The 12,199-nt window shown below is 40.6% G+C and overlaps 1 protein-coding gene across 1 annotated transcript in view; it reads right to left on the bottom strand.

The window, feature by feature from the left end:
- LOC133406508 (collagen alpha-1(XXIV) chain) overlaps positions 1–8,226 on the bottom strand; it is a 117,350-nt gene extending 109,124 nt beyond the window's left edge. The window contains exon 1 of the mRNA XM_061684169.1: positions 7,879–8,226. Coding sequence (XP_061540153.1) covers positions 7,879–7,931 — 53 coding nt within the window. The 5' untranslated portion in view covers positions 7,932–8,226. The remainder of the gene's footprint in view (positions 1–7,878) is intronic.
- Between the last annotated feature and the right edge of the window lie 3,973 nt (positions 8,227–12,199).

The raw sequence follows: 12,199 nt of genomic DNA, 5'->3' as shown, positions 1-12,199 counted from the left end.
CTCCAGAAAGCATATGTATATTCTTCTATTGAAGCCATTCAGTTGTCGATTCACTTCTGTCCTTCGGGTCGTTGTCCTGTTAACCACCAATTGGTAGAGGTCTAAAGTTCTCTTATTTAACATTCAGGATTAAGTGATGTAATGTAACCTAACTTTTCTTTTCAACACTAAGCTATGTCTTTTTATGGGTGAACACACATTTTACATTTCCAAACTACCAGCACCATCACAACAAATGGAAAATAGCAATATTAATCACAATAATTAAAAAAATTAAAAAATTAAAAAATATATATTTTACAGATAAGAATCTGACAAATGTCCTTGATTGATAATTGATCAAATGTATTCCTGTAGGCCATAGTTTTTTTTTTTACTCCATTATTATGTTTTTCATTATTTATTCATTTATATATATTATTTATTGATATTGATAAGAATACTGATGGTCGGAGACGTTGTGTCATACAGCTGTTGAGGTATGCATGGATGTAGATCAAATTCCTATACCTAATGTCTAATCTTAGTTGCAGAAGAATCAATAGCACTTGTGTTGGTTGTAGTAATGCACTCAGTTTTGCCAACTACTTCAATCATCAGTTTCACAAAATCCACCACAGTTTAACAATCAACTGATCTATTAATATGCCCATACCAAATGCATACATGCAGTATGAGGCATTGAGAACAAAGTAATTTATAGACTTTACACCGATCTGATGGGCTTGATCGGTATCGGCCAATAATTAGCATTTTATGCTGATCGGCTATAATGTCATAATTTGCCGATCCGATCAATGAGGTCATTGATTGACTCCGCAAACGTCGTTTTTTCACGTCGCCATCGTGTACAGTATATTTGAATCCAAAAGCTAGTTTAATTTTAGCCTTGTCGTGTGTCTTTTGATGTTTTACTGTAAATATCTGACCGCCAAAAAAGTTATTTACAAAAAAAAAAAAAAAAAAAAAAAAAAAAAAAACCATGTCGGCGGTGTGGGATGGACAACACGTAATGCCGGATCAGACGACAAGACAAATTTGGTCTTTCACGGTGGCACTATGTCAAACTACTGCAATAAATTCTTGAATTCCGATACCACCGCATCCCATCTTTTACAATCACTGGGCTTTCTTTATCTTGTCAACTCAAACATGACCGAATACACTCGTTACCATGGCGACGACAACAACAATGGATCGCGTCGTATGTATTATAAGAACAACGTGTGCTGGTGGTCACCGGTACTTGGGAGAGGACTTTGATTCAAGGATTGCTTGAGTTATGTTCACGTACTTTTAACACGATACCGCTCGTGAGCAGGCAACAAAACGTTATGTCGCCTAGCAAGCTAGTGCTAGCAGTAACGGTTGTACATAAACATGCGAGCGTTCTGTCGCATCATGCTCTAACGTTTTGGTGTGTGTGAAGTAATTTAACAATAATAAAGTAATTTAATTACAGTAATTTAGCACCCATAATTTCTGTCATCTTGTAATGTTGGCTTGACCTGACTGATTAGAATACATGACCCAAATAGAGAATATTTTTGAAGATACTCAGTATACAGTACTATACTCAGTATACAGTACTGAGTATCTTGAGTATATATATCTTATATCTTGAACTGAGTATATACAGTAAATGAAAAATCCATTTAAATAGACACGTTGCTCCAGCTTGTGATCGGATCGGTGATCGGTCCCAAAAATCCTGATCGCGTAAAGCCTAGTAATTTGTAAAGGTTAAACGAAAGACAACTGGACTTCCTTGTGGTTGAAGACATTTAAGACCACATAGAAGTTCATCAACCTTTTAGACGTTTCTGCATTTGTGAATGACAGGATTTATATTGTGAGCCACAGTACAATTGGCAATAGATTCAGTCGTTTCATCTAATCAGTCTTCCCCTGTAGGTGTCACTGCACTCTAAGCAGCTGCACCAGGGGCTACACTAAGGGCCAATACCAGTTCTACCTCTTCGCCCTCATTTGACACCTTAACCCCTTAAGTGTAGTGTACATAATCAGAAGAGGCCAATTGTAGTGTTAAAGATGTCTCTGTGAAATGCATGATCAAATCGTTCATTCGTCTTCCATTCTCAACTATAAACAGAAGTACCGCAGCTGACCACATTGAAACTTCACTTAATATTGTTATTCTTTTTTCTTTTTTGTCCTGTTCGGCTGTTAGGTCAAGCAGAAAGGAAGATATGTATCCCTTTTATGCCTGACCAGTTTTACTGTGTCACAGTTCAGTGGAAGCTGCCACTGTGGTTTATTTGTATTCTGAAGGATATTTATTGAGAATTAGTCATTCAGTCGAACAGAACAAAGTTTTTAAAGGGGAGTGACAGAAAAAACCAAGGAGAGAGAGAGAAAATGTAACTAAATATAGGAAAAGAAGACAACAAAAGACAAAGCCCTCGCTGTAAACAAGATGAGGAAAGTAAAGCATTATATAACGATTAAAATGACAATTGGATTTGAGTGTTGTATGGGTCAGTAGTGCTACACCCTGTGAGGGAAGGACAGGACAATATAAGACAGGATTGGACAGGGACAGGAGGGGAAGCATGCAGGACAGGGGTTGTGGACACAGGTGTACAACTGAAATGTGGTGGGAGTGGCTATGTAAATTCACATAGTAATAAATTATTTGTCGCAATGAGTGGGTGGCCCCACACCAAGCCAATAAGTCTGTGTCTGCAGACACTTGCAAGTGAATTGACACCGTTTCGCATGCACAATAACCATCAGAAGTGTCCTGTAATTGCTGTGCCTGCATCGTGGGGGCTGAGGATCCCAACCCACCTAATCAAGAGGCAGGAACAAAAATGTAAAATGAGTGGGGGTAAAATTTGAATGAAATGAGTGAATGAAATAAGACTTATGTTTTGATGTTGCTTTCAAAAGGGGTTCGCATGCTTTACCATACCCTGAACATTCAGACTAAGTCAATAACGCTAACAGGCAGCTCCACCATAGAAGCTGCTGACAAAACTTGCAACGTCTCCTCATAACTTCTGGGATGACGACTGTGGGACAATAAGAGAGGTTGTTTCACTCTGTGCCTGTGAGACCAACAAAAGAGCATGCCATCACTCACAGTCTGCTCCTTAAGCTTCCATTAGCTTGTTATTTCAGAATGATAGTGGCAAACAGCATCGGTGTCGTGCCTTATAAACGTCTCACTTTCACTTTCTCAGTGAAGCAACTCTGAAAATACAAGAGTTTGTGTGGCCTTGTTTGGCAGAGAGCCTCAGAAAGGCAGGCATGTTTGTTTTCCCACACTTAAGCAATGGAAAGAGAAGCGCAAGCAGAAAGGGATGAAGCGGGAGTAAGTATTGAGTACGAATGGGAATGCATGTAATTGCAAAAACACACTATAACCTGTTCTCAATCAAGAATGTAGTCTGGCATCCATGTCCAGGAACACAGACACTGAATCCTAAATATGAAAACGCAACAGGAGAAAACAACATGTGGTATTACAATAATTCATCTGCCGAAAGGGGAATAAAAAAGTAAATTTCTCTTCGTTCTAAACTTCTCAGTTATTAAAAACAGACTTCAAATGGGAACAAAAAGCTAAATATAACTTGAGCATTCCCTTTTGGACTGTCAAGGGGTAATGCTGAGTCAGACAATTTTTTTTTCTGTCGTCCCTGCGAGAGCTATTAAAGGAATCCCCGATCCCCCCCACTAGGATCCAGCACATCTACAATGACACAGGGGGTGGATATATCCACACAACCAAACACCATGCTGGCAAACTTTCAGTCTCAGGGTGACAGGGAAAAAAACACTGGAACATAAAACTTACACTGTAATCCTGTCATCTGAAAACAATGAGAACAGTTAATGGCAGTAAGTGTTTATTAAAAGTAAGTGACATGCTTCCCAGTCCTTGCACTGAAAGTAAGACAATGCTCCCCAAACACTGTTCTGTTGACTGAGGGAAATACCACTACGTGGGGGGTGGGTGTCATCTCAAGACCATAAATAATCACACTTTAGAACTAGCCCAATCCGCTGAATCCTTACACAGTCACAGTAATGTGTCTTTATCCCCTGAAAATGAGCTTGGATTCTCAACAATGGTTCATTCAGCCAGGCAGAGGACGGAGAAGCAGAGTGCTTAAATTAACAAAGAAGCAAAATTCTGTTTACAATCACCATGCAAAAAAGTAAATGGATTTCTTAAATGTACTATTATTATCTGTAAAGTGAGTGGAGACATTCATAGCACTGTATATGTCTACAAGTCTAACTTGGCCTACCTCAAACCACAGCATTAGTGACAACGAAGTACGAAAAGCTGTTAATCTATCCAAACAACTCGAAACTGTTTAAAACCTACAATGGGTAGGGGTGAGGTACACACAATAGTTGGAGGGGATATAGATACATGAGGTCCGCGGACATATTTAAGTCACCAGCGCCTTCTCTATTTAATATGGGTACCCGCTAATGTTCAACGCTCCAGTCACCCATGGATCGCTGCGTCCTCTTCCACATGCAGAGACGTCTCCATGCAAGACATTGCGCCGCATTTAAAAGCAATGAGAGGAGCTGCTTCCATTGGACAAGATTGAAGTCGGCTGTGAACGCACCCACACCAGTGCTGACGTCCCACTTTTAAATGCGCTGATGTACGCCGGTCCAAGAAATAACCAACACCGGGTCTGGCCTACCTCCTTGCAGAGTTACGCTAGGCGCATTGCTGGATTTATGCCAGTAACAAAAACACACCCCTAAGTGCGTTCTGACTTACATACAAATGTGGGTGTCATAGGAAAGGAACTCGGTCAGAAACAGTATATTTACTTGGAATGTATCTCTGTAGAGTGCAACAAAAAAATTAAAAAGATCATTAAAACAACAAAGCTTGTGGTTTGTGTACCATGTACTGCATGGTTAGCTTCACAATCGCAACCAAAAACAAGTAAATAATCCGTAGCCAATATGTACTGTATGTCGTTTCTGTGTTTTCACATTAACACCTGAATGCTGAGCCAAAGGACTTCATAATGATAATAATTGGGATTCATTTACAGGCACCTTTCAAGCCACTCAAGGTCACCGTACAAACATATTTCAGAGAAATCAAGCACTATAATAATAATAACAGAACATAAAACACAAATTAGTGTGGAATAGGTGTGTCTTGAGTTTGGGTTAATGAGTCTGTGTTTCAGACTTCATATTGTGGAAGCACTAATAACCAACATGTTTCTCAATTTTATTTTGCATCCTCTGCTGCCAACGTTTTTTTATACTTCGCATTGGCTGATTTCAAAACTATGCCTCATCAACTATTACACTAAATATTATACTAACATTTTCTGTCATGTGTATTTCACCTCCAGTACAGTAGTTAATTCTTGAGCCACTCTGGCGCTCCCTCGAGAGTAGTGTCTGGAGTCAAGAGGTCAGTGCAGACCAGAGTAAAGATTGACTTAGTCCACAAGACAGCAAGCAGACAAAGGGCTGTGAGTAAACTCACAGTGGTTTATATTGGTTTACCCTTTTCCTTTTGCAGGAGGATTTCCAGATGTTAAAAGCCTTAAATGCAGAAAAAGTCACAGAAACAGACCAACATCCCTACGGCTGCTAGTCTGCAAAAAGTTAGTTAAGGGAGCAAAAAATTGTGCAAGCTGTGCTCTTTGAATGCATGATTCATTGTGTTTATTTCGACCTGAAAAATGTATAAAATACATCTTAATGTTGTTTTGCCTGGATATATATATATATTTATTTTTTTTTTTTAAATAAAAGAATAAGTAAAAGAAAAACACAAGTCATCTCTCAGCAAGTGATCTACTATTCAACCCAGATTCCTTGTTAACAGGTGATGACTAAGTACTTGGCCACAAACATGACTACATGGCAATATGAGTGAGATGAAGATGACACACTACTTGACATGTCATTCTCATAGTTGTTTCATTGTAATAAAACACTATCCAGTATTTTTAACTGGGGGATTTTAATTTTGTTTTCTCTATTCAGAGCTCTACTTGGTGACACTCAGAAAGGGAAACTGCTGCGCTGCAGAATGAAGCAAACCAAATTCACAAAATAATTTGAAACGAGCTTAAAGGGAATATATTATGGAAAGTTTACTTTTTAATTGCATGCATACAAAATGTTGGGTCTCTAGAATGCCTCCTATGAACCTAAAGTGAAATTAGGTCGTGCGAAGATGCTCCACTTTCAAGCCAAAATGTAACCAGAGCTGCCCAGAGTTTTGATGGATGCACAGATTAGCATAAACAGCACATTAGGGGCACATATGTAATTGCTTGATGAAGTTGTCAACTCTGCGGGGGTGTGGTGGTGGTGCGGGCTTACTTGTGTTTCCCCATGTGTCCACTTGCACACACCAGATACACAGATCTGCACACGAATTGACATGTGTAATTGAGCAGCTTGGTGATGAAGTGCTGACTCCACAAGGAAAATACAGTACAATCCATACGGTCTTTGTGGGGCCTCGCATTTCCTTCACAGTCTACGCTCGCTCAGCCACCCAAAGCTATGCCCATATTCATCATGGTAACAAAATCCATACTCCCCATTGGACTAGCAGGATATAGGGCAGGCTGAGTGACCAATGGCTCACTTTAATGTGTCAGGGTCGCCCCCTCAAAACGGGCTAATTTGAGCAAGACGAAAACATGTGTCTTGCATGAGGACTTTTAATTTAAACTCGGAGGATGTCTGAGTGAGTGAAGTTCACCACCTTGTTCAAGGGCACTTCAGCAGTGCTTAGGGACTGGCCTCACTCCAACAACCAACAATTGTTTTTCTCCATGGCAGGCATGAACCTGCGACCTTTTAGTCCAAAGTAGAGAAACTCCCACCCCTATTCAGCTTCAAACGCACCAAAGGTGAACACATTGTAACTATGCAGGAACATCAAATGGCATTTACAAGGCAATCCAATAATGAAGCTGTTCCTCTTGACTTCCTGAAATGAAGTCAATTGAAGAGTGTTTCTGGTAGGTCCTGGCGAGCTGCGTTGTGCCACTGACAGCAAAGTAGCGGCAATGCCCACAACAGTGGCGGATCGTCTGGCGCTCAGGAGCCAGTAAACCACCGATGCCTACACACGAAACTCTTCTCATTGAATTCAAAGGAGGCTGCTCGGGCAACTCACTTGTCACTTTCACTCAGAAGAAGGAAAAACAAGACAAACGATCATTTCAAGTCGACTTTAATTTCAAGAGGTCGCTGGGAACGCATTGTAAGCCGCCCTTGTTGCTCACATCTGCAGAGAATTCGTCACCGAGCATTATTGATTATTTGGAATCCAAAAACAATGTAGTTCCAGACATTACAAGGCGCACTTTCAGTCACAAACTAAGAGGACGGAGCTCTATCTCTCGTGATGTCACTTCTGGGATGACTGCCCAAGAAGAGATTTGGACTGCTCTTTTGCCAACTCTTCTTTTACATCCCCTGTCACTGGCATGCTGAATAAGCACTTTTGTCTGCTTCACAGCATTCTGGTCCCCGAGGCTAAATGTCATCTTCAAGAATTGTTTCAAGGCATAGGCTGCTATATCACATTCAAGGACGTGTTTCCAATAGTTGACCTATACCTGTAGAACTGCACCAACATTAAGGAAGCACCGAGACCACTGGTACCGCAATGTTTTAGAAGCATGCGACAGCTGCAAGCAGAGTATCTTGACTTGTCATTTCAAACGAATGAATGGTAGTTAGTTTAGCTGCGTGAAGTCGAACAGGATGTTCAGTCATTTGGCAGCCTTTCGGGGGAAAGACGCCAACGAGCAGAATAACGTTTCCAGTCACACGAGCATGCGGCGTAAACACTTTCAAACGCGCATAATATGACATCTGCGCACTTACGTCGCTGCCGCGGAAACGTGTCCACTCCTTGTCCGTTGAGCTCCTAAATGCATTTGTATGCATTTGTCCAGGCAGCAGAAATCTGGGTGAAAACAGAATCACACTCGAAAGGATACCTGCTCATGGGCAAAGCCTTTGGAAGCAGCCGAGGGGAAGCTTCGAGCGGCCGCGGGAGTTATGTTACTGCCAGCTCAGAGATTCCTCATGGCGAGATAGTCCACAAGAGAGATCTCTTGCCTCTCGCCGGATCGCTTCTTGATCCAAACTGGAGACGCGCGGCGCAGGTAACGACTGTCGATGTGTCTGTCCGTCGTTACCTCCGGGCAGTGGTGGTTCGCGCTATGTGCCTCGACTTGCACTGATGCGATTACAACTCCTACCTACCAGCTGCTGGTGTTGGATTTCACCGAGGTCTGCCTTGTGACATCACGTATAGAATTTTGGCATGTGCGCACTCATTACTTTCACTGTTGTCCGCTAAGGCAAATAGCACCATTTATATAAGGACCTGTTGCTTTAAATGCATTCGTGTCCATTGTGCAGACTTCTAAAAATGCTGGCTCTGGAAATGTTTGAATAGTAGCCTACTGAAATTAGATGTGAAGTACAAGCTTCGTAGAGGTGTGAATCAGATGTATTTATTCGATTGGAATCACAATTTTATTATTATTATTATTATTATTATATTTTGTGTGTGTGTTTTATTATTTATTTTGTTTTACTTAATCCTTTTTACCTAACTGTGCTTGCATGGGGTTTTCTCAGGGAACACAATTCCAAGACGTGCACCATATGACAGAAGCTTGAAGACTTTAAATTAAAAACAAAAAACAAAAAAGTACTGGATATCCTTTCATATTGATTCGTGGTTTCAATATGAAAAACAGATTTTCTTTGAGTTAAAATAAAATTGCCATGTGTATGACTTTGGTCATCCTTCATGACCTTGAATGTGAAATGAAAAATTCCGTTTTTTTTTGTTTTTGTTTTTTTTTTTAAATATCTCTGTTGCAACCTGCCACTGACATTCTGTGACACGCAAAGCTCACTGGCCACTTTCCCCGCAATGACGGAGATCTGTTGCTCAACTGTTCGGTGTCGTCTTGGTCTCATGACGTCAAAATGTGAATAGCATGATGAAGAGCACTGTTTTAATACCTGATGTGTAATGGACTGACCTCCGTGCAGGCAGTTTGGGTTCAGTTCTCACACAGTGGCGATACGATTGTTAGTGGAAAAAGTTGTCTGTTTCTATACTGTATGTGCCCTGTGACTGGCGACCATCTTTCCGTGACCCTGCACATAATACGCGGTATAGAAAATGAATGGATGGATAGTTGTTGGGCCGTTCATCAATCTGACAGCTGCTGTGAAGCTCTTTGTTAGAGAAAAGTAAGTTGTGCAAGAAGTACTGAAACATAGAACAGCTAAACAAGTGCGTTCAAAAGTTTAGAGAAATTATGTTCACCTATAAAGGTTATAGTGAATTTTCAGCTCAGCCCGAAACTTCACCCAAAAGTCGATTATCCCTTTTTGTCAGTAGTGTAGGTAGGCAAGAGAAACCAGGTGGCTTGCGCCTTGAGCAGTTTGGCAGTTCTGTCTCTTGCCTTGGGGCACCTTGCTTATTGCTCTGGAAGTAGACTAGCATCTGTGCATTTAACTAAATACTTTTCCACCATTTGTGGGATTCAAACCATTAACTGTACAGCCCACAAACCATGTCCTATGCTTGAATAAGAGATCTCTGGGATCTCTGGCTTCTGAGTCCAAAAACACGTTTTCCAGTTCACTGAATCTAAATTCCCTGTAGTTGTGAATGTGAAAATTATAAATAGTTAATCTGCCTCTATTAGTGATGGACTGGTGATCAGTTGTCATATTTGTTTGTATACACTGTAGGTTTCTGAACCTTATTGTTTAGTCATGTCTGAACAGAGCACCACAATATGACCACATTTTCTCAATCAAACAGGCTTTGACCCACTTCCACTGTTCCAGCTCCAGATGAACACATCAGCTTAAAACAAACAGAGCTCTGTGGATCCCTGAGCAGCCCATCCCACTCCACCTACGCACCTCACTTCCCTTTTTCCAAATGATTGTAGCCTCCCCCAGTTCATTGAACAGACATGGACTGCATAGAAACTCCGAGACACTACTGGGAGACAGAGCTGCCTTGAACAGAGTTCTACACAGTAAAATGATAGTTTGAGTAATTACCTTTGATGCCTTAATAGAGAGTAATGTACTTGAGGTCAAAGGGACATGGAAACTCCAAGTGAAGTCTGCCAGGCACTATAAACAGAAGGGTTACAGAGAGCCTTCATTCTGTGGTGCTTACAAACATGACGTGAAACTTTTTGTGCAGCAGGGTTTCTGTGTGAATGAGATGCATCTTCTCCCTTGGCTGGCTCTCTCTCTGGCTTTAACGTCAGCTATCATCTCAGGATAGCAATTATTCAAGCACATGTTTTCGACCTCTTCCAGGAATCAAAAACACAAGATTTTGTTTGGACATTTATGCTAACTTGACAAGAGTATTTGCGACCCATCTCAAAATCAATCAGGATTATGCTAGGATTCGTTCACATGACATTTTATTTCTCAAATCTTACCAACACATGTTCATGAAATTACATTTCTGACGTTTCCGACTTTGTGGTAACACGGAATACCATTCTGTCTTCAGGCATGGCTGTACCTCAGTACACAAATCAAAGTTCATGAATCCATTTACAGTTTAATTCATTCCGTGATCAAGCTCGTAACTCAGTTTACTAGAATATCAAATCAGTTTGCATATTGAAATGAGTTGGAATTACATTAATCCATTCCAACCTCCCAAAAAATACCAGTATTTTTTGTTGCATATTTTTAATGAATACCTTTATTGTAAAATATAAATATTCAAGCGTGATTTGAAAAATTGAAAGAAAAAAATTGGTTTAATAAACCGTAATTAAGTCGAAAGTCACACGCACACAAATGCACACTGAAGTACATTCCTGTTTTGGTGTGCCTTTAGGGGGCGTGGCCTAGTGAGTGACGTCAGGAGTCTGGAATTAGTTAATTTGGCAAGTGTTAGTTTTGCGTTTGCGTTTGCGTTTCTGTTTTTTGCACTGACTTTTGGCACAAACTTCTCGGGTGGGTGGGCTTTATGAGGAATGCGTCCTCATTGGCTAATTCTTTTTAAGTGACAGCTAATACCCCCGGATATGGATCCATGCTCCTTGCGAGTGTTTTTTGTATTTGTGTGTTTGACAGTCCCTTTCAATAAACGTGCGATAGTGCATCAGCGACTTCAACTCTCCTTTTAGTTTCACTTCACTTGGCTGGCGGCATATCTGAAGCTGTTCATACCACTTTGGCTCGCAAAAAAATGCAAAGAAATGACCATGTGACCGCTCCTAACTTGAAAATTTAAGTCAGTTGTCAAATCGGTTCAATCAAACTTTTTCAGCATGTGTACTAAGCTCCCAAGAACAACTGGTTTCCAACAATCCAAATCTGCTTTCTTTTTCTGTCTTGAGGAATGGGCAGATGGGTGGACACTGACTGCCTTTTGTAACATAATATTCCCTTCTCGCAGGCTTCATAACTTATCCATTGGGATAGCTGATAAATGTGATGTAACTGAGCCAAAGTCTCTGTGACGCTCGATAGGCTGCTGTTCTCAGACAGAGACTATAGTGAGTATGCATTGGACGACAGGATTGTGGTTGATTGTCGTTGAAAGGATAAGCACCTTCGACATGATAAAGCATTACATACAATACATACTGTCTGTTAATTATAGCGATGTTGTCAGCGTTCCAAATGTTTTAGCATACACCCCTAAGGTAAAACAAGTGGTAGTTTAACCACAATTTTCTGGAAAAATCTGCCTGAAAAGTCAACGAAAACCGTCATTATGCGTGACGCACGTGAGATATAAGCAAATCTTATGTAACGCCACATCTGTGTTTTGCCTTTTCTTTGTTTTTTGTTTTTTTTTAGTTTTTTGGGCGCGTGTCTGTGCGTGTGTGTGTGTGTGTGTTAGAGCGTGAGAGAGAGCGGTAACCACAGAAGAGGGCAAGAGATGGCAAAGAGGAAGGGTATGATCATAACGCTAGAATCGGAAATTGAACTTGTCGTTCTCTTTATACTCTTTGTACTACTTAAGAATGTTAAATGTTACTTTATAATTGGCCATATGGTTAATAAAGGTTTTGTGTTGGCCACAGTTTGAGCCTGCCACTAATTGATTCACTTTACATTATTTCTTATGAGAAAGATTGTTTTGAAATTCGAACAACTTGGAAGTCAACCAGCATCAGAAAAG

The sequence above is a fragment of the Phycodurus eques genome, chromosome 8 (assembly GCF_024500275.1).
Source record: "Phycodurus eques isolate BA_2022a chromosome 8, UOR_Pequ_1.1, whole genome shotgun sequence".
NCBI classification, from domain to species: domain Eukaryota; kingdom Metazoa; phylum Chordata; class Actinopteri; order Syngnathiformes; family Syngnathidae; genus Phycodurus; species Phycodurus eques.
This window is presented reverse-complemented; position numbering and strand designations above follow the sequence as displayed.